We start from the raw sequence: 27,432 nt of genomic DNA on the forward strand, positions 1-27,432 counted from the left end.
GCCCCGGAAATCACGCCCCACGGGGCCCCGGGCTGTGCCACACGAATATCCAATAGGAGCTGGAAGCGGAAGGCGGATGGCCAATCACCGCCGTGTCTCTGGCAGCCTAGCTCGCCCACCGCCTTCCCCCAGATGCGCATGCTCCGAGCGGCCTAGGGTCCTCGGTGTGGTCGCGGAGTGGCGGAGGTTATTTCCGTCCGCGCCGTCCGTTGTGTTGTGGAACAACCACTGTTGTCTTGCTTTACGCTTATTTAGCGGATAGTCCCTGCCTCCATTCCTTGTGGGGAAGATACCGAGTAGCCGGAGGGTACGCAGCGCAGCGGACCCCACCTCCCCCTTTTCGGCCCCGCTGTCCCCCATTCCCCATCCCATATGCTTTTGCGCTGCCGGGGAGGAGTTACCGCGCAACCGCCTCTACCTCCCTCGCCGTTTCGGTTTGTGCAGCGCCTACGCCGAGCCTCGGAGCGCTCGGGCCGAAGGCCCGTGCCTTGGGGTCACACTGGGTTTTGTGCAGCAGCTGGGCCGGCTGCACGCGGTAAGGGTGCGGGGTGGCGTTGCCATGGCGACGGGGAATCGTCCTCCCCGCAGGCCGTGGCCTGCGGCACCGCGGCCCGGTGACAGTGAGGCGAGACAGGTTCCCAGCCCCTTTGGGGTGCTCTAGCAGTCCATTTGCATCGGCTGTGCGGTGCTGGCGGTCGTTTCCATCTGCTAGACCCTTACCGGGGTGATAGGATAAAGGCAGGGTGTATAGTGAGCGATGGAGGGGTCTGTCCCCAGCATCTGGGTGCAGCTGGCTGTGCATGTCATCGAGTGTGTGGGAGCTCTTGTGTTGCACCGCGGATGGAGGGTTGCTTTCCACCAGGATAAGCTCACCGCAGAGCTGGGAGGAGGAGCTCTGAACGCCAAGCATCAGGCATTGGGGAGGATGTGAGATCTTTGCTGAGGTCAAATCTGAATAAACTTGTAGGCCCATTTATGTAGCATGTTCCATCTGCAGAGTGTTACTGGATAAAGCTGTTAACCATCTCTCGTTCTGCTTGGTGTCTTTGATGGTTAACTATCTCTCAGATCAACTCTGATTTATTTGGAAGCAAGTAACTTAGTGGACAGGCTTTTCTCTCAGAGCTGTTGATCCATGAATGTAAGAATGCATGGTGATGTAGGAGGTAGGAAACTAGGATGCCTTTTCAACAACAACTTGCTCTTAACGTTATGCTAGTGTTACATGCCGTTGTGCTTTACCTTGAATTTTGAAAGCATGAAACGAGTTAACAAAAGTGGATTAGCTAGTGAGTGGGCTGGCAGCAAAATTCCTGGACTGTCTTCCAAAGGAAGGAGACCCATGGGGAAGTTGTGTGTTAGTAATATGCTGTTTGTTTTGCTCTGTAGCATAGTGATGCTTGTATGCTGGCTTGTGGGGAAGGAGAAATGCAGTCAGCGAATGAAGCTGCCACACCTGGAAGCAGTAGTAATTGGACGTGGCCCAGAGACTGGGATAACTGATAAGAAGTGTTCACGGCAGCAAGGTAAAGTTTAGCTTGAATTGCACCTTCTGCGTACAGCAGCAACCACACTTGTGGAGTGTGAGGAACATGACAACACCCATATTGGTCAGTAAATGTTATTCTGGTTGGGTAAATTACAGTGAAGCTAATGGAGCAATGTTTTGGCTCGAGTATTCCGAAGGCTGCTTTGACCAGGGTCTAAACAGGAAATAACAGTTTTTCCTTGAGAATTTTCTAAGCAGGCTTTCCTTAGGCTTGGTTCTGCTGTCAGCTGGCATGTCGTCTCCTTTCTCTGTGTGATCTGTAGAGTTGCCTGATTGTTGAAGTTATCAGGGCTTTTCCATAAGCACTTATGGAGATCTCCGGGTCCTAAAAATACAAGGGAGACACCCCATAACAGGAAATTCACCTTAAATGAAGGCACTGAACTTCAGCTTGAGTCCCCAGGCCTGCATTTTCTGCTAGTACTCTTGCTTTGTGGGTGACTTATCTCCTTAGTCTTCAACCAACTGATTTTTAGTGCGAGTTTGTAATAGATGTATTGGAAGGATATATAAAGAGATCTGTGAAACACTCCCCTTCACATCTTCTGTGGCTTACTTCACTTCCCTCTGGACACAGTTCACAGTATCACAGGATATTAGGGGTTGGAAGGAACCCAAGGAGATCATTGAGTCCAGCCCCCTGCCGGAGCAGGACAATACTATATAACACAGATCACAGAGGAACACATCCAGACAGGCACTGAAAGTCTCCAGAGAAGGAGACTCCACGACCAATTTGGGGAGCCTGTTCCAGTGCTCTATGACCCTTACAGTAAAGAAGATCCCCCTTGTGTTGAGGTGGAACCTCTTTTGCTGCAACTTACACTCGTTGCTCCGTGTCCTAACACAGGGAGCAAGTGAGCAGAGCCTGTCCCCCCACTTCTGGCCAGCCTTCAGATACTTATAAACATTTATCAAATCCTCTCCAAGTCTTTTTTTCTCCAGAGTAAAAAGCCCCAGGTCCCTCAGCCTCTCCTCATAAGCCATGCCCTCCAGTCCCCTAATCATCCTCATAGCTCTCTGCAGGACCCTCTCCAGCAGATCCCTCTCCCTTTTAAACTGGAGAGCCCCCAAAACTGAACACACTATTCAAGATGAGGTCTCACCAGGGCAGAGTAGAGGGAAAAGAGAACCTCCCTTGATCTGCTGGAAACACTCTTCCTAATACACCCCAGGATCCTATTGACCTTGGCCACAAGGGCACATTGCTGTGCCATGGGTATCTTGTTATCCACCAGGACCCCCAGATCCCTCTCCACAGGACTGCTTTCCAGCAGATCACCTCCCAGCCTGTACTGGTGCAGTTTATTATACCTCCCCAGATGCTGGAGGTATCTGCTCCTTGCCGAGGGTTGGTGAGAATGTAGACTTCCACAAATTTCACCTTTGTTATGAATTTTGCATTGTGAAATGCTCATGTGTGAATCAGTATATGGGCTTATGCTGTTTTACCTGTGCTCCTGGCAACAGGATGAGGCAGAAGTGTTTCTCCAGAGGGCAGCAGATCTTTTGTGCAAGAGTGGTTCAATAGAGTTCTGGCCTGTCTATTAACACTATTTTGTGACACTGTTCTTTCTTTCTAGTTCAGTTGAAAGCAGACTGCAACAAGGGATATGTTACAGTTAAGCAGGTATGTTTTTAAATGGGTGTGCAATCTTTCTGAGACTGGGTTAGTGTGATGGTTTGGGTATTACTTACCTTCTCGCCCAGCCTTATGAAATCACCCAGACTAGACCCAGTCAGCTGGAAATTAAGGAATGAAGCTTTATATGTACAGCTTAGCACAATATACAAGCAGATATTTACAATATATATAGCTATATATAGAAATATACGTTAAAAAGTATTACAGAAACACAACAGCCCTCCCAGAAACCAGAGTCCCCAGGAGGAGCTCCCAACCACCCTTTCACCTTCCTCCCACCCCTCTACTTTATTCCAGACCTTGCCTTATGTGCAAAGTGAGTTTAGAGGATCATCTGAGCGGTTAGAAAGCAAAAGGATTAGTTACATAGAAAACAGTCCAAGGAGAAAATTACAGACACCAGGTGCAACGAAGAGCCACTGCAACTCTGCTCTCTGTGTGTGTTCTTGTTTCTATACATCTCAGCGAGACTGTGAGTGAAGTAGACATCACCAGTGTTTCCTGTCCACAGCCTATAATCTAATTCTTCTCACCGCAAAATTCCAGCTAGTCTCAAACTAGCATAATCCACTCCTGTCTCAGAGTTTTTCTGAGAACTAGCTAGTCTAAAACAGTATTTACAACAATGAATAACAAATATTTCAAGTTCAGTTCACACTTTGTTCTGGCTATCTCAGATATAGGTGATTTAAAAGCTCAGACAACATCAGTTTGTCTCCTCACAGATGAGATGAGAACAGGGACTCCCAGGTTACATTTGGTTTATGTTCATGTACTGTAGATTGTCTTGTAGATTGTGCCTTATTGGACGTTGATAGTACTAGAACAGAATACACTGAATTTCACCATTCTCCTACATTATCCAGTATGTATGACCAGGACCTTCGACAGTGTACTAGTTTGAAGCTAGCTAGAATGTTTTGGTGAGAAGGAGTAGATCACAGGCTGTGAAAAATAAACAGTGGTGATGTCTACTTCACTCACAGGCTTGCTGAGAGGTATAAGAGCAAGAATCCAAACACAGATAAGGAAATCGCTCTTTGTCCAGGCTCTGGGCTGCATTTCTCTCTAATCTCACCCTTCATCTCTCTGATTAATCCACTTCGCTTCCTAACCCCTTGGCTGGCCCTCCATTCTTCCTTGGGGCACAAGGCAACGTCTGGGGTAAGGTAGGGGAGTGGGAGAAGGTGGAAGGGTGGTTGGGAGCCCCTCCTAGGGACTCACGTTTCTGGGACATCTGTTGTGTTTCTGTATTACCTTTTACCTTGTATGTTTCTGTATATAGCTGTATATATAATGTAAATATCTGTTTGTATATTGTGCTAAGCTGTAAATATAAGCTTCATTCCAATTTCCAGAGCCGGCTGAGTCTAGTCTGGATGACTTCAAAAGTGGGGGGTGGGGGGGGACAGGTAATACCCAAACCACTACATCTTTTATTTTGGCTCCCAAGGTGGGGCAAATTAATTTTGAGTGATTGTTAATTAACTCTGGGAATCAGAATGAAGCTAATGAAGCTATTTTACTTAGTGGGGGCTGTTGTGTGGCCTGTTTTCTTGTTTATAATTGGCTCAAAGCCAAGATTGTTTACCTTTTGTTTAATTTCATTTTGAAGAAGATAAGGGTTACCTCAATTTTTTGCAACTGTGGAGACTATATCCTTGGCTGTATTTGGTTTAACGTTACTGGAGCATTTACCAGTAGCATTACAGGAAATGGAAATAATTCCGCTTTGTCCACAGTTTCCACGGCTTAATGCGTATGATCTTGCCTAAGACCCAGGCACCTAACCCTTGCTCTGAATTTTATTCATGTGAGACTAGTATTTATGTTGTGTGTGATCTTAGGTCTTATAATTTTTTATTTCATATTCATTTTGGCATTATATAAGAGAAACTCGAGTGTGATGTCTTTAAGGAGCCAGAGGAAGAAGCAGCTATACTTGAGTGAAGATAAGGAGAAAGGAAACAATTCTAGCTCAGAGGGAGAGCAAGGGGGGGCCACCTCTTGCACCTCCTCCCCTAGATTCTGGGAAAGCTGCCAGTGTCCCAGGTAATAAAAACAGCGTGGCAAAAAGCCCAGGAACAGAGATAATGGCTCAGGCCCAAGATGTTCAGCCAGTTCAACTAATTCAGCCAGTTCAGCTACTCAGGCAACAGAAAAAAAACCTGACTCTAAGGCAGATTTGAACTCACAGGCCTCAGGTCAGACCCCGAATAATTCAGACCTGCTAGAGGGAGCCTCAGCCCAGTTTTTCTTGGTGCCAGCCAAAGCCTGGGCTAAGACAAAACATTTGACAAAGAGTGATTCAAAAGAGGACTTAGGCGAGGGGACCTCTGGTGCACAAGAGGAGGAAGAGGAGTGTCTTAGTTCTAATTTAAATTTCCAGAGACTCCAATAGATTTGATAGTGCCAATAACCATTTGTAGAGTGCCCTTCCCTCTTCCCCCTCTTTTCCCAAAAGAAAGGAATTAGAAGTAGAGAGAGGGGAAAGGTAAGCACACCCAAATAAATCAATCTCACTTGATTTGGAAGTTAAAAAAAAAAAAAATTATCAAAACTTAAAAAGGTATCCGAGGTAGGGAAGTTACAAAGGTACAGGGAAGGAAAAAAAGCAAAATACAAACTGTATAAATACTACCCAATTGTGATGGCTTTGTCTGCCTTGTGGGTGATGGCCACGTGGTGAAACAAAAGAGAAACCAGGAACAGATGGTGATGGTGGTAAGACTGAGGCAGGGAGCGCAGAGAGAGATGCAGAGAAAGTGAAACAGGAAGTCTCCCTGCTTTTATGGGACAGGAAGGGGGAGTGGGCTAACCATCACCTGGTGGTATTCAGACCCACCCCTGGGGAAGGATCAAGACCACCTAGGGTCAGGTTCAAGGTTACTCCCCCTGGAGTGTTAACCCTATACAAGGAGACATATAGTCTTTGAGATTTGGCCAACATACTCAGATCTCAGTACTCTGATGAGAGGAGCATTGTGAGATTGGGTGCCAAGAAAGAGGATGGTTCAAAGGAGTCTAAGAGTGCTCTTAGGAAAGTTCTGTTTCTAGGCCAGGGACAACCAGAACAAGAAGAGGAAGAGATGGAGGATGATATCCAGGATTCCAATGATCCCCTCAGAGAGGTCAGGGAAGATAGGAAGAAATACTCAAGGGAATCAGGAGAGCCAATCCTAAGATGGCTGGTGACATGCTGTGCTAATAGTGCAAATGACTTAGAGGTAGAAGGCAAGTCTGCCAAGCAGGGCCACTCACAAAAGAGAGTGGAATGGACAAATATTTGGCAAGTCTTCTTGGTAAGGTTAGCTTGTGGACACGCCTTCTGTTGGCTGTGGCTATGAGATATCCTTACTAAGGTGATCTGCCATGGGCAGCCAAGAAGTGGAACACCATTGAGCAGGGAATTAAGGTTCTGAAGGAGTTTGCTGTGAAAGAAGTGCTTTATGGAGATCATGGCACACATGAGCCTGATGACATTCCTCTTGGAACAGGTCTCATGAAGAAGTTTATTAAGCTTGCTCCTACAACCTATGCTAACATCTTGGCTAGCAGGTTACTATCAAGGAGTGATGGAAGGCCTCTCACTGTTGGTGAATTCACTGACCAGCTGAGGCAGATAGAAGACAACTTGTCACATTCTGCCCCAGTCTCTGCCATAAAAACTGTGACTGCAGAGATAAAGAAGATAAAGGATGACATTAAAGATAGCATGAAAGAACTGAAAGAGGATCTTAAAACCTCCATTTCAAATCTGGCAAGGGGTACCATTCCTTCATCATCTGAATGGGCGCATGTTTCTGCAATCAGGAAGAGACATCCACCTCCTGCAAGGCAATTCCAGCTCAGAAGGAGACAAATTCCACCTAGACATCAGCAATCACGTGTGTCACTGTGGATACTTCTGCGTGACAAGTACGGTGACAACATGAACAAGTGGGATGGTCAACCTACTTCAGCTCTTTCAGAGAGAGTCAGGGAACTGCAGAGTGGCAGAAACAGAGAATCCTCAATCTTGTTCTTCCAGATGCTATGTTTAGGAGATTTTGGAGTACTTCCCTTAAATTTCTGAGCTGCTTCCTGAGCCTTAAACGTTCACAGCTGAGGTAGCCTTTTACTTAAGATCAAACTGGTTCTTGTGTTGGTAGGACTGGGCAGTTGTGGAAAGTTTATGTTTCAAAGTCTTATAGAGCTAAAGGTATGGTCACCTCTGGGAAGGGATGGGATGGATGAGGACCAGTATCCCTGAGATAATACGAAGGGGAAGATTCTCTAATTTTGGGTGCTGGGACATGTTCTGCAACATCAGCGTGTGTGGACAACACACCAATGTGCTCTGCCTGATGAGGAGTGAGGTATTCCATCAAAATGCCTCTGGAGCTCAGCAGACATAGGAACTCTACCAATATCTCATGAGTCCAGTAAAGATGTGTCAGGCAGCTGGTTTGAGTACCCTATCACTGGAATCTCAGGAGTGGGAATACTTTCCAGTGCTGGGTGCTACCATGTTTCTGCACTGCCTGCTCTAGAGTTGCTTCCCAGTGTGTGGCGCAAGTTCCCAGTCATCAGTTGTCAGGTCATGCACTGGCCTAACAAGTGTACTTGATTTAAGTGAAACTGTGAAACTGTAGACTGAAGAGGTTCTAGATGGAAATCTGATAGGTACTTCATGACAGTGAAGTGGTTAGAGGCACAGCACCATCTAGTGAAGCAGATGAAGAAAGAGGGTTTATCAGTCACAGGGAAGAGCTGGTTTCCTAAAGCTCACTTCATACATAAAAATTACTCAAAGGCATTTGCTGAAGTAGGAGGCCCCTAATTTGTCTGGGGTCACGTTCATGGTCTGGCAAAACATACCTGCCAAGTAGTCAGTGAAGGTTGCCCACACCACTTCTTGTTATCAGCTGTGCCCAAGACAAAGAAAAATGTATTGCTTGTCAGTTACCAGCTACACTTCAGGTAACTTCTCAGCCGTTAAGACCTTTGAGGGGGAAATTATTTTAGAGTTGCATATAGCTGTAAACTGATGCCATGAGAGATGCAGGTTAAAAGTTGATTTTTCTGTCCCTTGTTTTCTGCTGGAATATAATAAATACCAGAATTTGTTTTGTGAAACTGTAAGACGCAAACTGAAAAGCATAGCATTAAAATTCAGATAGGCTGCTGTATAGTATGCTCATGCTGAGGTGAGCAGAGAGCCTCCTCAAAGGAACAGGACAAATGTTGCCACTGTGTTGGAACTGGAGTTTTCTGTGAGCTGGAGGAGAGCTGTTACATTAGGCTTGGGAAAGGAAGAAAAGGTAGGAACAAGGAGCAGATCCCTGTGTACTAATCACTTCCGGGGGCTCAAACAGATTCCTTTCCCTTGTTTTTGCTTTTGTTGTTTGTTTGTTTTGCCTGTGCAGGAGGCAGTATGGAAGTGTCGACATTGCAAGTGTTAGTGGTAAGCCAGCAGCTGTGAGCAGTTGCAGTGAGCCAGAGGAGTGTGCTTGTGTGTTTGAAGGCAAATGTTGATGGGATAGCATTTGGTAGGACCAGGAAACAAAATGTAGCAAAAAAATGGAAGAAAGTAAACTAACTGGGAAGCAGGATACCTTCTGGGCATTGATTGGACAGTTTGTTAAAACTACTGTTACTCTTCAGGAATGATTGTTCCTAAAGCTGTTACTATCTTAACAGTTGTTCAGTAGGTTCATTTTTTTGAGCAAAGGTCAAAAGGGTTTTTTTGAGCAAAGGAAGTACAGGTCTTACTATACTGCTGCAGCCAGCTGCCAGAGAACTGCCAGGTCACTGTGACATGGTGATCCAGCATGGTCTGTTGACAGCAAAATTGGGCCACAAAGAGGTGTCTTCAGTGTTGCCACTTCCCTTGATTCCCTTGGAACAGGTTGTTGTTTTTGAGGCAAGCAAGTGAAGACAAAAGACATTTGTGTTTCAGTGGTGCTCCAGGACAACAGAGCAGGAGTTGGTGACTCCAGTTACATTAATTGCTTTTTCCCCCCATTTTTCTCTCAACCAAAGATAGGAGTCAACCCAACTAGCATTGACCTTGTGAATATTGGCAAGGATGAGGAGGTGAAAATGAAGCCAGGCCAAGTGCTGTATATTGTGAATAAACTTTACCCTTACATGGTGGAATTTGCTGAAGAGTCAGGGAAAACTGTTGCAGAAGCAGAAAAAAAAAAACAAATCAACAAGACACTGTGGGAGGATTCCTGTGAGGATGATGATGTAAAGCTTGTGTCCAGAAAGAGAATGAAGATGGAGGTGGTGGATACACAGGGCAGCTCTGCAAATCCCAAGCTAAGCAACATCACTGCATCTTCACATGAAGGAACTTCGAGCAAAAAGGCAAGTGTATTGGTGTCAGCACTTGTTCTGACATGGTCATCACCTCCATAAGGGCTTTACTTTCATAGGTTGTGTCACTGGGGAAGCATCTCAGATGAACATAACTCCTCAGAGTGCTCAGAGCGTGTGAACTGACATGTGCTGAGGCAAAGGCTCTGCTCCTGACATCATGCAGGTCCTAAAAAAGTTGCCTGGGACCCTACTCTACGTGAGGTGTGGAGTAGCTTGTGTGTGTGAAGTGGCTTGCTTGTAGCAAATGATGATTTAATCTCAGGTTCCCGCCGTAGTCTCTGCTGACAGGACAGTTCATGTGGGTGTAGTTAAGCTGGAGTCACACAAGGATACTGTGCTAGCTCTGGAGGTGAAATCTGCTGTGTTCAGATACAGCAGTGATTATCTAGAATGTTCCATACAGAGAGGAACAACTCGACCCTAATATGTGGGGTTTTAATTGTGGCTCCCCCCCCCCCCCCTTTTTTTTTTTTCCTTCCTGCTTTGGCAGGAAGACATGACAGGCCATGTTTATTATACTCATAAGTGCTAGCAGCCAGAATCTTTTGAAAGCAAGTTTTTAGTCCTGGACAAAACAAAATGCTGCTTAGTGCATGTGGAACTTTAACAGTGCAGTTGCTGGAAAAGAAGGCACAGAAATGAAACCCCTCGGGATAAAACGTCAATCCCAGGTTGTGGTTTGCCCGCTTCATTTGCGAAGCTCAGGCCAGATTTGTGGTGGCATGAGCAGGGAGACAATACAGTTCACACTGCTTCTTTTGTTAGCACTATAAAAATGTCTGATCATCTTCCTCCACTAGAACATGATGAATATCATTGTTGTCAATGCCTTTAAAGTGAGCTGAGCAGATAAACATTATCACTTGAACAGAGTGCACTTGAGACACCTTGTGTTGGGTGTTCAGTAACCAAGATAAGATGTATGTGCTCCTGATGGCCTGGTTTTCCTGCCAAGACTTGTTTTCTGTACCAGCCACTCCCTGCACAATATGAAAAACAAAAAAAGGCTTCTAGGAGCAGGGCCACAAACCATAGCAACTTCTTTATGCAGAGCAGCATGTGACAAGACAAGGATTTCTGGAAATCTTTGTGCTTCCTTTGGGCCTTGTGATCCATAAAGTAGGGGGTCTTCTAGTGAAATAATGTCTCCAATACTATTCAGGGACTGTGCTGTAACATGCATGTGACATTAGAGCTCCCTGTTGTTAAATTTTCAACATTTGAAAGACTTAGCTTTGCATCGTCATGGTGTCTTATTAGAAGTTTTTGGAAGCAGCTTTGTGGGGGCAGTTGGAGCTGGAGTGTTGGCATTTACTGAAAGGAAATAATTCAGCTCTCGTTCAGCTGTTGTTTGACTGTTGTATACTAATGAAAGTAATTTAATGCTTTAAAACATCAGATTCTTAATTCTTTATTATGTTTTCTCCTTTTGTGCTTTAGGAACATTTAGGACATTGGAGTCAAGGTCTGAAGAGCTCCATGCAGGATCCAGAAATGCAGGTGAGAGGTATACACTTGTACTTTGCAGTAGCTCCTGTCTAATAATTTACCTTTGTTTCTTCCTCATGCTATTCATCTTGATGAGCTGATTAACCAGGCTTGCATTTATCTTGGCAGTAGCATTAATTTTTGAGTCTCCACTCCCCTGATTTTAGCAGAATGTTGTTATTCTAATGATTTTTGAGCTCTCTACACTGTCGATTTTGGCCAACAGATGACAGAGTTTTGTTGGGAGAGGAAAGCAGTGCAGTTCTTCGGAAAGCAACTAAAATAGAGGCGTGGTTAAAGGCTGAGCAAGTGGTGGATGTGCCTGTTTCCGAGCAGCTAGCACGCCTTTGTGTTCAAGCTTGCTGCAGTTTCCTGCTTTTCAGCAAACTCCTCACTGCAGCAGCTGTGTCAGCTGACAGGATGTCACCCCAGCTCCTCCTCCATCTGCCCTATTTCTTTGTGCCAACAGGAATTTCTTGGGTGGTTTCTTTTAACCTGCAAATGTTCCTCCCTCCCATCTACTTCCCCATGGATGCAGAATGTTTTTCCTATGTTTTTTTTTTGGTTGGTTGGTTTTTTTTTGGCGGGGGGGGGAATGATTTTTTGTTTTGTTCTGTTTTGTTTGTTTTAATTGTCTGCTGCTTCCTTTTGGGGAGGTCAAACTCAAGACACAGAAACCTGCCTGATGTCTTGTGACTGCAGCATGTGCACACATTTTTTTTATTGCTATAGTCTGAGAGAATCTTTCTTATCCATGTATTGAACTGATTTTTTTTTAAGCTATAGCAAATCTATAGCCAGCTTCCAAGCCATTGATATCCCACTGTCTGGCAGGGTCATGCCTGAAGCCTGGATCCTTTTTGCTTGGGTGCTGGCCATCTTAGTGTTAGAGAGCTAATGAAAGAGTTATTTTTTTAAACACAAAACATAATTTTCATCCCTTAAGCATAATTTTATGCAGCACTTACTGAGACAGTACTTTCAGTGCATTCTAGGTTTAAAACTGTTCTTCTGAATTTTAAAATACAAATACCTTCTTGTGACTTAAGTGTCAGCTTTGTTAGCTGTGGTTCTCAACGAACAAGAGCTCCTGTCTTTACGATCTAATTAAATGTTAAATAAATGGCAGTAGTTCTTTCTTCTGAAAACACCTGGTCCTGATTAGATTTAGATTTGACATTAGGAGAAAATTCTTCATCATGAGGCTGGTGAAGAACTGGAAGAGGTTGCCAGAGAACTGGCTGTTCTAGCCACTTAGAAGCAGGAAGTATTGGTTAGTATTTAAAATAAAGTAAAACACACCATCTGTGGAGTAGTTTTGCTGTTTTTCACACAAAAAAACAAAATTAGAGATGCCACCTTTCCAAGCTTTCCCCATGACTGGGGCAGTGTAGCAAAGGGTGCAAGTCTGAAGTAACACTCCATGTTACTGCCACTGGAGCAGGTTGTCCAGAGAAGTTGTGAAAATCTCAATCCTGGAAGCATTCAAGGCCAAGTTGGATGGGGCCTTGAGCAACATGGTATAGTGGGAGATGTCCCTGCCTGTGGCAGGGGAGTTGGAACTAGATGATCTTCAAGGTCTCTTCCAACCAAAACCATTCTGTGATTCTACGATCCCATTTCCCTGGATCCAGCTGCAGAGAGTCATGTCTGCATCTAACAACATGGCAGCATTAACTAGTCTTGCTGCTGACGGGATCAGCTCTGTGGTTTGTGTGCTGATCAAATTTTAATCTTCTTTCCTATAGAGCAAGACTGATCAGCCCCATGTAGAAACACACAGGAATCATTAGCAGAGATGACAAAGACATCATCCATCTCTCACCAACAGTCGTGCTGCTAAGAGCAGCATGCAGGTTCTGTTGCAGAGCCTGGTGTGTTTTTATTGCTGGGGCAGGTTCTCGCTCCTGTTCTCCACATGCTTTGCAACTGTTTTTCTTCATTGGTTGCATCAAATTGTTGCAGAAGGCAAAACAAAATGACAAAAACAAAAGGCAGGAAGAAGGTCATGATAGGCAGGTATCTATTCTTTGTGAGTGGACTTGAACTGAAATAGCTCAGACTTTAGTGTTTCTGTCCTTTTGTCACTGGTGGAGGTCTCTGCTGCTGAGCACACAGTTGGTAACATCTCCAAGGCCTTATAAATTCATGAAGGACGGGGTAGTCCAGCATATTCCTACCTGCTCTATATTGAACACAACACTGTGATTTTTGTTTCAGTGACCACAGAGCTTGAATGTGGCCTGACAGAGTAGGGTTTCCTTAGCCTCAGTAATATGAGTCAAGTGACCTTCAAGAAAGCTCATATACAGCTGTAGCAGTGGTTAACTTATTGCTCAGCAAGAACAAAAAGCTTTTTCCTTAAAGTACATAAAAATGGATGCTGCAGCATCTCTCTGTAGCTGCCTGGTGCATGGTGTATTAGAGGGTGCACATATCCTGGTCCAGTTTAGTTCCATCCTCCTTGAAGTGAAAGCTCTGCTACTTGGTACTTCCTCCTGATAGTAGTAATCTTTCCTGACTTTTTTTCTTGGCAGTCCAAGTTGCCTTAGCAACACATCTGTGTGCTTAGAGTCTTCTGCAACCACGACAGGATGTGTAGATGGGAAATGGGTGGCACCTCAATATCTACTGCATACAAGGCTTACAGGAGGAAGATATTTAACTTCCAGGCAGTAATCTAGTGATTTATTTTGAAAGGTGTACAAAGATGAAAAGACTGTGGTCATCAAAGATAAATATCCCAAATCACATTACCACTGGCTTGTCTTACCATGGAAGCCCATTCCAAATCTGAAGTCACTTACCAGGGACCATCTTGAACTGCTGGAACATATGCATGCAGTTGGGCAAAAAATGATCGAGCAGTGCCCTGCAAGACACAATCTGGAGTTCAGACTGGGTTACCATGCTATCCCAAGTATGAGGTAAGACCTTGATGAGTTATCAACTGGAGACCCTGTGAATCTCGTGACACAGATTTGGGGCTGTGATGGTTTGGGTGTTCCCCACACACCCCCCACACCCCCCCCACTTTAGAAATCACCCAGACTAGACTCAGCCAGCTCTGGAAATATGAGTGAAGCTTATATTTACAGCTGGCACAATATACAAGCAGATATTTACAGTATATACAGTTATATACAGAAATAGACAAGGTAAAAAAGGTAATACAGAAACACAGCTCCCCTCCCAGAAACCTGAGGCCCCAGGAGGGGCTCTCAACTGCCCATTCACCTTCCCCCTACCCCTCTCAACCTTACCCCAGTCCCAAGGAAGAATGGAGGTTTGGCCAGGGGGTTAGGAAGCAAAGTGGATTAGTCCAAAATGGAGGGTGAGGTTAGAGAGTAAGATGCAGCTCAGCCAGCTCCCCAGCAGAAGCAAGAAGAGACCTGCCTTATCTATGTTTTGCTTTTATTCTTACACATCTCAGCAAGCCTATGAGGGAAGTAGACATCACCACTATTTTCCTTTCACAGCTTGTAATCTAGTTCTTCTCACCAAAATATTCTAGCTAGCTTCAAACTAGCACAATTCACTCCTGTCTACTTCACAGTATCGCTGAGAATTATCTGATCTAATCTAAAACAATATTTACACTAATGAATATTACAAGTTCAGTTCACACTTCATTCTGGCTATCTCAGATGTAGGTGATTCAAAAGCTCAGAGCAGTTTGACTCCTCACAGATGAGATGAGAACAGGGACTCCCAGGTGACGTTGGGTTCGTGCTCAAGTACTGTAGATTCTCTTATAGATTCTTTCATTGTTGGATGCCGATGGTACCTAGAACAGAAAACTCCTAACAGCTTGTATTACACACTCTGAATTTAGACTCTCTCAGCTGAAGTTAGTTTTCTCTGTAGAATGCAGTGGATTTCACCATTCTCCTGCATTACCCAGTAGGTATGACCAGGACCTTCAGCAGACACCACCCCTCGGACAGGTTTCCCTTCACCCAAAGGAGAAAATACCCAAACAGTTTTCCCTAACAGATTCTTTTCATGTACAACAGGAACTTTATCACTGTCTGCTGTTGGTACCAAACCTGATTGTGCAAGTTCTGCTCTGTTTACTGAGCCTCTACTGTTTACCAACCAGGTAGCTTGTACTAAATGTTTGTCCCAGTTTTTTCAGAGTTCCACCCCCCCATGGCTTTTAGGGTGGTTTTCAGCAAACTGTTGTAGCGCTCAATCTTCCCTGAAGCTGGTGCATAGTAGGGTATGAGGTAGATCCACTCAATACTGTGCTCTTTGCCCCAGTTTTTCACCAGATTGTTCTTGAAATGAGTGTCATTGTCTGACTCGATTCTCTCTGGAGTTCCATGTCTCCACATGATTTGTCTCTCCAAGCCAAGAATGGTGTTACGTGCAGTAGCATGTGGAACTGGATAGGTTTCCAGCCATCCAGTGCTGGCCTCTACCATCGTTAGCACATACTGCTTGCCAGAACGAGATCGAGGTAAAGTGATGTAGTCAATCTGCCAGGCTTCATCATACTTGTACTTTGACCATCTCTCACCATACCATAAGGGCTTGATTCGCTTAGCCTGCTTAATAGCAGCACAAATGTCACAGTCATGGATGACTTGGATGACAGTGTCCACGGATAAGTCAGTTGACCTATTGGCATGCCCATCAGTATGTTGCATCTCTGCCTTGATGTCCAGATGAATCATGGGCCCACCGAGCTAAGAACAGTTCGCTTTGGTGTTTCCAATCAAGGTCAAGATCAGAGTTTGTATGAACTTGAGAAATCTTAGCAGCTTGGTCTGCCTGCTGGTTGTGTTGATGTTCCTCAGTAGCTCTGCTCTTAGCCATGTGTGCGTCAATGTGCCGCACCTTCACTGGAGTTCTCTCCAGCCATGCATCAATGTCCTGCCATAGATCAGCACACCAAATAGGCTTTCCTTTCCTCTGCCAAATATTCTTCTTCCAGTCCTTTAGCCAACCCCATAGAGCATTGGCTACCATCCATGGGTTGGTGTAGAGGTAAAGGATAGGTCAATTTTCATTTTCAGCCACATCAACAGCAAGTTGGACAGCTTTTACCTCAGCAAACTGACTGGATTCTACCTTTCCATCTCTCGCTTCAGTAACTCTCCTGGTAGGACTCTAGACTGCTGACTTCCATCTTCGCTTGTTCCCAACAAGACGACAGGAAGCATCTGTAAGCAAAGCATAGTTCTTTTACTAATCAGAGAGATCACCATAGGGAGAAGCTTCTTCAGCATGGGTTATTTTCTCCTCTGGAGGTTTTGTACAGTCTGTGCCTTCTGGCCAGTTGGTGATCACCTCCACCAGACCAGGTCTGGTGAGACTGGGGACGGGGAGACAGCTTGATGCAAGCAAAGTTCTGATTTTATTAGGCAACATACAGAGATATAAATATACTATCTTGGCTTAAAGCTTTACTTATTGATTGGTCATTTTATCACATGAAAAGTCATCTTTTCTTCTAATCTGTAATCTGTCTGCCATGTCTGCTTCCCCCGGAGCAACAGTCTCAGCATACTCAGATAACAAGGTCCTGTTTCGTTGCTTCTTCTAATCTGCAAATTCTCATTCTCCTCTCTTGCACAATGCTCAGGATCACCCTGACACAGTTTGTGCCCAAGGCTTATGTTGCAATTGATCCATGATTGACCATTGTTTTACACTAACGACCTGTGATCCTACATTTCCCCCTTTCCGTTGCACAAAAAAGATTTTGGCTGTGGCACGTTCAATCATTCTCTGAACACATTGCAAAAAACATGGTAACAATATAAGCAATAAGAGTATTACAATTATAACATAACAAAGCATTTTTACAATACTATGAAACCATCCTCACAATCCCCATCCTGCAAAAAGCTTGTCAAACCAATCTTCACCGTCATCCAAATGCAGTTTATTGACTCCCTCTTTCAGTCATTGAATGCTTGTGTGTATTGATTCAGAATGATCAGATAGATTCATACAGCATAGTCCTTCAAAATCTTCACAACCATGTCCCTGAGCTAAAAGCAAAAAATCAATCACAGCCTGATTTTGCAAGGTAGCATGTCTAACACTATCTACATAATCATAATCATAATAATCATAATCATAGAATCAACCAGGTTGGAAGAGACCTCCAAGATCATCCAGTCCAACCTATCACCCAGCCCTATCCAATCATCTAGTAGAAGACCTGAAATTGCCAGGCTCGTAGCATTTGTTTGTTTTGCTAACCAGCATCCTAATTTGTTTTATGTTGCTAAAGCTTGGGCTGATGCTACTTGTGGTGCAAAGAAGAAAGCAGCAATCCTTTCTCCTTCATTCCAGAATTCTACATTATCTTTACAATCTTGTTGAAAAGCATGAGCTGATCTTTTTAAATGATGTGGAATATACTTTTTTCTCCTTTTTCTGTTTTATTAAAAATAAAGGCAGTGCTTCTTATCTTTCTGCAAGGTGCCTTTCACAAAAAGACAAGTACGGCACTTTAAACATTGGCAACAAAACAGTTGTTTCCCATCTTTACCTATGAGTAGGAGTTGTTGGAAACTCATGAATATACGTAGATTAAGTGTGGTCAAAACATATGACCTATGCAAACGCACATACAAACACAACCATTATCTCAGGATTCAAGTTCTTGCCACAGTAACTGTCTTCTGAGCTGGTATCCATCAGAAGCCTGTAAACATGCCTGAACAATCACATAAACCATAAAAAGAATCCCTAGGGTGAATCTCTCTGTATGAGAGAGAATTTTCCAATTTTTTCTTCTTTTCTCAAAAGAATCATTGGCATTGAAATTTCTGATAATCAGGGGTTGTTACCCATAAGAAAGCACTTTATAAATTGAAAATCCGTAAGGTTTTTTTTTTTTGCAGTCCCTCTTTCAGGGTTGCTGCCCTCATACCCCCTGTTTTTGTTTTTGTTTTGTTTTGTTTTGTTTTTAATTTATTTTTATATAATCCTTATCCTATAATGCTATATTACTATACAGAAAAGACTTAAGATAATATTATAAAATATAAAAATATTTTATAATATTCTATTATAAACTCTTAACTATATTATCAACTTAAAAAGTCTAACCCAGTAAATAATTATTGAGGAAAAAAGCAAAGAAAATCTAAGAAGATGATACATTCATGGAGCTCCTTGAAAATACCCTGGTATTCAGAAAAGGAAAAGAACCTTAAATCACAAAACCAGGTACACTTACAAAACAACTCTTACCTTAATATTCGATTATATTCTACCACTTACTTAATATACTCTGTTTTAATTACTTACTCTATTTTAATTACTTACCCTATTTTAATTACTTAAGCCTTATTGCAATTATTCTGCTAATTTTTTCCTAAACTTATCCTATTGGAATTAACAACATATTCAGTAAACTCCTAAAACTCTAAGATGTATTACAGTGAAAATTAGAAACATTGTCAGGATTTTAATTTGCAAGGCAGCTATTAGAAATTCAGTCTGGTCCCTTTAAGAAAAGGTGATTCTTCTTCCGAGCAGCTGTAAGAAAAATAGGAGAAGGCGGGGTAAGCACCCACGAGTCTGGTGGGCAGGCAGGTGAGGGGGTGTTGCTGCGCTCTTGCTGTCCCTCTCCCTCCGTACGTGCTGGGCTCGCCCTCCCGCCATGTTGTGAGCCCCTCGTGGCCCAAGTTGTGGGGGGGTACTGCGTGCTGCAGCAGCACCCGAGCGTCGGTGGCCGTGAGCACATCCTCTGGGGGTACACCACATCCTCTGGGGGTACACCACTTCCAGGGGTCTGGTGGACTGCCATGGCATCCCAAGTAGAGGTGCTACAGATCAGCAGATTCGCTGCTTCTGTCTTGCTTCTCTGTTGCTTGCAGTCTTCCATCTTACAGCCAAAAGTTAAATTTCTCTGCAGACAAATTTGGAGCTGCAGACGCTTACAGGAGTTGGCAGTTAATCTTGTAAGACATTTACGGCTTTCCAGCTCATCAGAAATTCTTCAAATACCTTTGTAGCTGCTAATTCTCTGTTACTTTTCTCTGTTTTCTTTCTGCATCTTTTCTTATTGGCAGATTTATGAGACTTTTGGGCTTTTGCTTCAGCTTTTGTCACCACATCTCAGGTGAATAAAAAAGCTGACTTTTTGCATTGCAAAAATAACTCTTAAAACTTAAATGTCTCTCATAGAGAGGAAAAGTTCTGAGCTCTTTTTTTTGTCTCTTTCTTCTGGGACCTCAGCCTCAGAATTACGACTTTCAGCTGATACAGCTTTCCCAATGTTTATCCCTGTCATAAATCATCTCCCATAGTTCTGATGTAAAGACGTTAACTTCCGTGGTGTCCGGGGGTTTATTGCAGACCCATCTCATTACCAATTTTAAATCGTGACCTGAAATGTCTTTGTTATGCTTCCAAGCAAGTTCCTTCATAAGTTTATAAGCATCCCTTTCTTCATGGGAGCTCTGGTTTCCCATTTGCAGTTTCTCTGGGCTCACCTGCCAATCTCGAGGAGTTGACCAGTCGCGGGCCCGCCAGCTGCTTCAGCTGTAATCTAGTTCTTCTCACCAAAACATTCTAGCTAGCTTCAAACTAGCACAGGGGCTTAGTCTGCAGGGCGTTTGGGCAGTGCTTCAGAACTTGTAATCCTCGTAAGCACTGTGGTGTCCAAGCACTTGGGGTGCTTCTGTGCACATGATGTTGGGACAGCCAGGCCTCTTGGGCCTGGTGGAAACTGCCTGCTGAGTTCCCTTAGCAGAGGTCTGTAGCTGGGGCTGTAGCACACCTATGTCCAGTCCTACTGACAGTGGGTGATGCTGCTGGTGGCCAAGTGCTAGGGTATCCCCCTCGCATGGTAACCAGTCTGGGGTTAGGGAGTGAGCCTATCAAGTTGTGCCTGAAACTGCACAAGGATTTGAATCCTGTGGGTAAATAAATCCAGATCTTCCACTGTCTAGATGCCTGTGAGTATTGCGGTTGGTGTTCCAAAGTTGTTTTCCGGCTCTAAATCACTGATCCAGTCCCATTCAGGTGATCTACAGAGTTAAAACCTTTTGTTTATTAAAACCACAGCATTTTTGGAAGCTGATAGGAATGCAGACTGCAGTTAGGGGCTAATGGAGATGCCTACCAGTGACCTTGAGTGCTTAAAGGCTTGGAATGAGGCAGTCTTTCCAGAACAGACCTTGAGGTTTCTTGTTGCAGGACCATGGGTCAGATATGGTTAAGGCTGGCAGTCTGACTCTGCTGAGTCATGTTTCCAGCTGCCACTGCTGCAAAAGATTTTGGAGCATTAACCTTCTCTCTTGTCTACATTCATCTCTTTGCTTCAGTCAGCTACATTTGCATGTCATCAGCCAGGATTTCGATTCTCCAGCTCTGAAGACCAAAAAGCACTGGAACTCTTTTACTACAGACTACTTCTTGAACTCTGAAGGTAAAAATTAGAGAAGGTATTTCAGAACATGCAACCCTGCTTGTGGGTTCTGTTTCTAAAGATGTGTAAGCCATAAATTCTGCTGTACTAAGTTGAAGGTTTTGTATAATTTCAGATATTGGGGAATAGCACTGAGTGAAAATCCATCAAGTTCTATGACTGGTTTAAATGAGAAGATAGCAGTGCTGTGCTGTGCAGAGATTCTGCAGTGCCATATCCTCTGTGGTGGCACATGGTCCCAATATCTCTGGCCTCTTCTTTTTTTCCAGATGTGATAGAGATGGTCAGAAGCAAGGGAAAAGTGCTGGTGGGAGATCGCATCTCTGAATGTCTCAAGTTGCCCCTCAGATGCCATCACTGCAAACAACAACTCTCCACTATGCCACAGTTAAAGGCACATCTCGGGAAGCACAGGCCAAAATGACACTGCAAAAAACCCACATCACAACCTGCCTGCAGGTTCCAGGTTGAAACACCAACCCTGGAATGTTCATTCATGGATGCCTGTGGGGTTTGGCAGCCTGGAAAAGCAGTGTACTTTTGATACTGTAATAGTTTAAACTACAACATGCAATAAAGTGACTTCTGAAATCAAAGGGGTGTGTGCAGCTTTGCTGTCATTCTGCCACTCTTATCTGTGTCCACTGAAGGCTGGAGGTGGTGTTTTGTTTGGATGAAAGGATTTGTTCTGGGCTTCCCAGGTCAAGAGAGACAGCTACTGTAGAGTCCCAATGGAGAGCCACAAAGATGCTGAGCGGCCTGGATCATCTCTGTGTCCTGGAGTCCTGTATACCCCTAAATTCCTCTCCTGCCGTGACTTCAGGGGAGAGGGAAAGCCGCGTGGTTCCCCGCCCCCTTGCTTGCCCTGCAGCCGTGAAGGGGGTGAGCAAAGGGGTCCTGCCCGCATGAGGAGTGCCCCGTGCAGTGCCCGCGCTGGGATTGGGATGGGATTGGCTGTGCGCTTTCGCACCTAAGGTGTGGTAACTCTGCTCTTTGTCTAGAGAGGGTATAAATATTGGGGGGCTTCCTGCCTTTGGGGGTTCCCGCCTTGGGGTTCGTCCCTGTCTGAGCCTTCATGCCTGCCTGAGACTTCTCCCCCCCGCCCTCGCCTGGTGCTCTGCTCCAAAAGGATTGCTTTACCCATTGACACCTTTTGTAAGAGCTGAATACCTCTTAACGACTCTTCGGCAGCTTCTGCAGGAGAACGAGAGGGGCAGACCCCACGAGGAAGCCTGATCGTGAGTTATTTTGGCTCAACTTTATTAGTAAGAAACCCGCTATTAAATAATAGCTAAAGCCTTTTCCAACTTCTGACTTCCAAAATAGTCAGATTATTGATGGTATCCCTGTAGATAATTCTCAAGCAACTGAATCTGCTAATTAAACTAAATTAATCTTTGTATATATAGTTTTGGGGGTGGGTTTTTGTGAAAATAACTATTTTTGTATAAAAATTCCTGACTCAGCCACACATTAATTCCTGCCTCTGCAACACTCTGTGAGGAGGAAAGGCTGAGACTTGGGGCTGTTTAGTCTGGTGATCTATGCTGGCCAACAGCTAAAGGTTGGAGATCAAGATGATGGGGCTAGGCTTCTTGCATTGGTGGCTAGTGATAGGATAAGGGTCAAAAGGCACATACTAGAACGGAGGAGGCCCAATATAAACATAAAAAACTTCTTCACTGTGAGGGTGCTGGAGCCTTGGAGCAGGCTGCTCAGAGTGGCTGTGGAGTTTCCTCAGGAGAGATTCCAAACTTGCCTGGCCATTTTGATCCTGGCCAAGTTGTGAGTAATCCTGGTTTAGCATGGGGGTTAGACTAGATGATCCCAGAGGTCACATGCAACCCGCATCATTCTGTGATTCTAATTCAGAAGCCAAGGCACTGAACCCAGACCTAGGTTTCTACTAAGAAAGGAAAGAAACAAACAATGCTTTAGAGGTTTTTCATTTGGTATCTTTTGTGTGTCACTGAAGCTTCTCTGAAGGAAACACTGCAGAAGCTGGTGTGGCTGTGAAAGGAATGTACTGAGAGCCTATAGGAAGGAGCATGAGCTACAGCATCCTGCTTCACTGTGCTTGAAGATTTCGGTCCTGCTGAACTTACCCTCAGCTATGGAGCAGGCACCCCTCACAGGGTGGCCACTGCTCAGGCTTCAAGAGGGTCAGCCTATTTCTTTCACAGAATTACAGACTCCCAGCCTAGTCGGGGTTGGAAGGCACCTGTGGAGATCATCTAGCTCAGCTTCTCCAGAATAAGCAGGGTCACTCACAGCAGGGTGCCCAGGATCACAATACCCAGGTGGGTTTGGCATCTCTCCAGAGAAGACGCCACAGCCTCTCTGGGCACCTTGCTTCAGGGCTCCAGCACCCTCATGGCAAAGAAGCATTGCTTACATTTAGGTGGAACTTCCCTGTGTTCGTTTGTGGTCACTGTCCCTTGTCCTGTCACTGGGTACCACTGAAAAGCATCTGAACCTATTCTCTTGTCACCCCTTAGACACTGATAAGCATTGAGAAGATCCCCTCTCAGTCTTCTCCATGCTGAACAGCCCCAGGTCTCACAGCCTCTCCTGGTAAAATGGATGCGTGGCTCTTTCATTTGCAAGAATAAGTCTAGTTGGAGGCCTGTGTCCAGTGGGGTCCATCAGCGTTGATACTGGGACCAGTTCAGTATATCCATCAATGACCTGGATAAGGGCACTAGCAGCAAGTTTGCAGCTGACAGCAAAATATGAAGATTGACACACTTGAAGGCTGTGCTGCCATTCAGTGGGACCTGGACAGCCTGGAGAGCTGCATGGGAAGAAATGGCATGAAATCCAGCAAGGGCAAGTATAGAGCCTTGCATCTGGGAAAGAACAACCCAGTGGACCAGTATAGGTTGGGGACTGACCTAGTGGGAGGGCAATGCAGAGGGCAGGGTCCTGGGGATCCTGGTGTGCAGAAGGATGACCATAAGCTACCAATGTACCCTTGTGGCCAGGAAGGCAAATGGCATCCTGAACTGTATTAGAAGGGGTGTGGTTAGTAGGTTGAAAGAGGTTCTCCTCCTCTACTCTGCCCTGGTGAGGCCACATCTGGAATATCGTGTCCAGTTCTGGACCTCTCAGTTCAAGAAGGATCTCAGGGAACTGCTTGAAAGAGTCCAGTGCAGGGTCACAAATATGATGGAGTGCATATCTCTCTTGTGAGGAAAGGCTGAAGCCGCTGGGTCTTTGTAGGTTGGAGATCTCATTCGTGTTTATAAATAAGTGAAGGGTAAGTGTCAGGACAGAAGCAGGTTCTTCTCAGTGACAACAGGCAATGGGTGCAGGCTAGAGCAGAGGAGGTGAACATAAGGAAAACCTTTTTCATTGTGAGGGTGACAGAGCCCTGGATCAGGCTGCCCAAAAAGGTTGTGTAGTCTCCTTCCCTGGAGATGTTCAAAACCTGTCTGGATACGTTCTTGTGTGACCTGCTCTAGTTGATCCTGCCGTGGCAGGGGGGGGTTTGGATTGGATGAATCTTTCAAGGTCAATTCCAACCCGTAACATTCTGTGACTCTGTGTAATCATGTCAATATATAAACAGATAAAAATGGGCAATGACCAGCTTCCCACCACGGTTTGCAGTTAAGGAACTGGCTGCCTGTGTGGAGGTTGCTAAGTGACTGTGGTCTCATGCTGCCCTGTTTCTCCATGTGGGATTCTGGTGATCTCAATCATCTGATGGCTCTCAAGATGTGGACTCGCAGACAGACAGTACAGCAGCAGAAACAGAAGTCTTTTTCCTGGACTTAGACCTAGGCCTGGCTTCTAGGATTCAATTTCATTCTAAGGCCAGATTTGTCTTGCTAAGTAAGATGTCCTCTGAGTGAATAGGCTTCCAGTTACTTAAGAGAGTGAAACAAGGACAGGCAAAGTGGCTCTTGACAGTGTCACACTGGGGCCTCACTTGACCTCTGAGGTCATCTAGTCCAACCCCCAAGTTCTTGCTTGGCCTCAGAGGTGAAACAGGACTAAAGGTTTGCAATAAGAACTGTTTTGGACCAAAAACAGTTGCAAGTGCTGGACAAGTGTGGCCCTCCTCATGTGACAGTGGCAGGCCAGAAAGGTAAGCCATGCTGTTTCACAGTTAAACATGTGATACACCATGGCCTGCCACAGCTGGGTGGGTATGTTTGGCCCAATAGTACCTCCCAGAGCAGGTCAAAGTGAAGCAGAACATTTGTCCATCATCTGTATAGAACTGGTGTGTGACTGTCCAAGTCACCATGGTCACACGCTAGGACGCAGAGCACTTGTTTCTGAGGAGCAAGTCTACATATGACATCACAAATTGGTGGCATCAGTAGCTCCAGGTTGCATCTGTTGCTTGCACCAGGTGAAGTGGTGGCAAGCAGTGCTACGAAAAAGCATGTCCAGCATTTGCTATATGAAGTTGCAACTGTGCAGGTAAGGTCTCCAAGAATGTTAGCAGGGCACAAGTGCTGTTTGACTACTGCAGAGGAGAATGGGTAGTCCCAAGGCCACAAAAGAAACCAGAGCAGTAGTTGTAGACATTGGCACAGGTCACTTCAAGTGTGGCTTTGCAGGGGACCTGGGGCCTTCTTGTGTTGTCCCATCTGATAAGTACATATGGGTGGGGAGCAATCAAAAAGGAACATTTGTTGGACAAGAGCCTTGGAACAGCAATGTGCCCTTCACACTCACTAACCATATAAAGCATGACTTCGTTGTGGACTGGAGCTGCATTCAAGATACTTTGGAGCATATTTTCCAGAGAGAGATGAAGATTCAGGCAGAGGACCACGCTGCTCTGGTGTCAGTGCCTCTCTCATGCCCCTTCACTTACAAAAGCAGGTATGCAGAGATGATGCTCGAGGGATTTCACATGCCTGCCATCCACATTGCCTACCAGCCCCACTTAGCCATGTTCTCTTACGGAAGAACCTCAGCTCTCGTGGTGGAAAGTGGCCATGGAACTTCACATGTAGTTCCCATCTATGAAGGTTACATTTTAAATGGCATCACTAAGCATGTAGCTTACGGTGGCTTGGACATCACATGTTTTCTCAGGAAGTTACTAAATGAGTCTGGAACTGTGTTCACAGTGCAGCAGCTAAACATTGTGCAAGACATCAAGGAGAAGTGTTGTTACACTTCTCTGGACCTCACAGAGGACCTGAGTTTGCCTGTGGAACAACAAGAAATAGGTTATAAGTTGCCAGATGGACGCCTCCTGACTGTAGGCAAGGAGAGATTCCTGTGTGCTGAAGCGCTCCTCCAGCCAGCTCTACTTGGCTCACAAGAGCCAGGCCTTTCACAGCTGGCGCTTGCCTGCCTGAAGAAGCGTGAATGTGGCATCATCAAAACAATGATGGGAAACATCCTGCTGTGTGGGGGCAGCACCATGATAGAGGGCTTTGCTGACCGTTTCCAGCTGGAACTGGCCACAGCGTGCCCCAGTGACAGCCTTGGCATAAGTGCATCCCCTCACAGGAAGTTTTCTGTCTGGATAGGGGGCTCCATCCTGGCCTCGCTCCACTCTTTCCAGGACCTCTGGATTTCCAGGAGTGTATATGAAGAATATGGTCCCCTTTGCATCTGGAAGAAGTGTTTCTGAGGGACAGGCTGGATGACTTAGGAAGATCTCTGCTGACAAAGGGTACCCAAATCAATTGTACCCAAATCAATTCGAGGGTACCTCCCTCTCCACCCCAAGCTGTAATGCAGATTTCTACTAAATCTGTTTTAGTTTCATACAGTTCTTTCTCCCCCTCTTCTTTTTCCTTTCCCTTCCCCTTCTGCTTCTCCCCCTCCTTTCCTTTCCCCTTCTCTTTCCCTTCCTCTCCCTTTCCCTTCTCCTTCCGCTTCTCCTTCCCCTTCCTCTTCCCCTTCCCCTCCTTCCCCCTCTCCCTTTTCCCTTCTCCTCTCCCCCTTTCTTCCCTTTCTTCCTCCACCTTCCTCTTCCCCCTTACCCCCTCCCTCCTTCTTCCCAACCTTCCCCACTCCCGTCCTTCCCCCTTTCCCCCTTCCCCCCTCCCCTCCTTCTCTCCGACCCTCTGTTCCTGCTGCTAGGGTCCAACAGAGAAAAAATACAACTTCTTTTCACCAACTACAACAGTTTGATATTGGTACAGACTCAGAAGTTTGAAACCAGGTTGAACAGCTGAAAATGTGACCTGCCATCATGGGCAAGGGAGGAATGATGGCACAGCACTGGTGGGATTGCTTCACCCAGAAGGTAAGGAAGAGATGGATTCAACCAGCAGTATTCAGAGCTGGTTGCTCCCTACTATCAGAAGCCACCTCTGCACATAGCTGTAGGTGACTGTCTCCATTGGTGTGATGCCACAGAATGTAACAGATGTAACAGAATTATCTGGGAAGCCACAGTTCAGAGTCCACTAAGATCCTTTGTGTTTTAGTTACTGAGAAGATGTAGTTTCCACTGTAAATTTTTACTGATTTTTGGTGGAATAAGTAACTCTGGATCTGAAAGGCAAACAAGACAAGAACAGAGGGTAGACAGACTTCCCATTCCCTTTCAACAGACAAGACACGAATCACATGGGAAGCCAGGGGCACAGTTTAGACAGTACGTTTAGCTCAGGAGATCAGAGCAAACGAAACCTTACTAAAAAAGGCTCCTCACTTAGAATCATAGAATGATTTTGGTTGGAAAATAAGACTGTTTGAGTTCAAGCATTCTCTAACCCAACCAAGGCTGGTGCTAAATGATGTTCCTCAGCACCACACTGCTGCATCATTTAAACACTTCCACCACCTCCCAGAGGGAGCCTGTTGCAGTTTTTGAGAACCCCTTCAGGAGGAAGCTTATTCTCATGTCCAACCTAAACGCCCCTCCTAGGGCAGCTTGAGGCTATTTTCTCTGGTCCCATCACCTTATACTACTAAGAATAGACCAACCTCCACCTGGCTCCAACCTCCTTCCAGGGAGTTGCAGAGAGCAATGGGGTCTCCCTTCAGCCTCCTTTTCTC

At 45.2% G+C, this 27,432-nt stretch overlaps 3 protein-coding genes across 4 annotated transcripts in view; 2 read left to right on the forward strand and 1 right to left on the reverse strand.

Moving 5' to 3' along the window:
- The first annotated feature begins 131 nt into the window (after positions 1–131).
- Positions 132–21,044, forward strand: APTX (aprataxin). 2 transcript variants are annotated; one of them, XM_064140582.1, is made up of 8 exons: positions 132–307; positions 1,390–1,526; positions 3,133–3,179; positions 9,219–9,548; positions 11,001–11,060; positions 13,749–13,975; positions 20,345–20,448; positions 20,718–21,044. In XM_064140582.1, the coding sequence occupies exons 2-8, from the start codon at positions 1,397–1,399 to the stop codon at positions 20,870–20,872; spliced, it is 1,053 nt and encodes a 350-aa protein (XP_063996652.1). In that variant the 5' UTR covers positions 132–307; positions 1,390–1,396; the 3' UTR covers positions 20,873–21,044. The 2 variants fall into 2 exon arrangements, with proteins under 2 accessions (XP_063996652.1, XP_063996651.1); XM_064140581.1 differs by lacking the exon at positions 132–307 and adding an exon at positions 412–535.
- A 3,896-nt stretch (positions 21,045–24,940) lies between these two features.
- LOC135192971 (actin-like protein 7A) lies at positions 24,941–26,053 on the forward strand. The gene has a single exon (XM_064176359.1). It carries the CDS (start codon positions 24,941–24,943, stop codon positions 26,051–26,053), a length of 1,113 nt encoding a protein of 370 aa, XP_064032429.1.
- Positions 26,054–26,532: 479 nt separating this feature from the next.
- The window catches only part of ELP1 (elongator acetyltransferase complex subunit 1), a 54,959-nt gene continuing 54,059 nt past the window's right edge, over positions 26,533–27,432 (reverse strand). Inside the window, exon 36 of the mRNA XM_064176661.1 lies at positions 26,533–26,925. Coding sequence (XP_064032731.1) covers positions 26,855–26,925 — 71 coding nt within the window. The 3' untranslated portion in view covers positions 26,533–26,854. The remainder of the gene's footprint in view (positions 26,926–27,432) is intronic.

The sequence above is a fragment of the Pogoniulus pusillus genome, chromosome Z (assembly GCF_015220805.1).
Source record: "Pogoniulus pusillus isolate bPogPus1 chromosome Z, bPogPus1.pri, whole genome shotgun sequence".
NCBI classification, from domain to species: Eukaryota; Metazoa; Chordata; class Aves; order Piciformes; family Lybiidae; genus Pogoniulus; species Pogoniulus pusillus.

Excerpts from the sequence above, each read along its gene's own strand:
- APTX (XM_064140582.1), top strand. The coding sequence starts at position 1,397 with ATGCTTGTATGCTGGCTTGTGGGGAAGGAGAAATGCAGTCAGCGAATG. Across the intron at positions 9,549-11,000 it reads AAGGAACTTCGAGCAAAAAG|GAACATTTAGGACATTGGAG; the intron begins GCAAGTGTATTG and ends TTTGTGCTTTAG. Across the intron at positions 13,976-20,344 it reads CATGCTATCCCAAGTATGAG|TCAGCTACATTTGCATGTCA; the intron begins GTAAGACCTTGA and ends TCTTTGCTTCAG.
- LOC135192971 (XM_064176359.1), top strand. The coding sequence starts at position 24,941 with ATGGGTAGTCCCAAGGCCACAAAAGAAACCAGAGCAGTAGTTGTAGAC.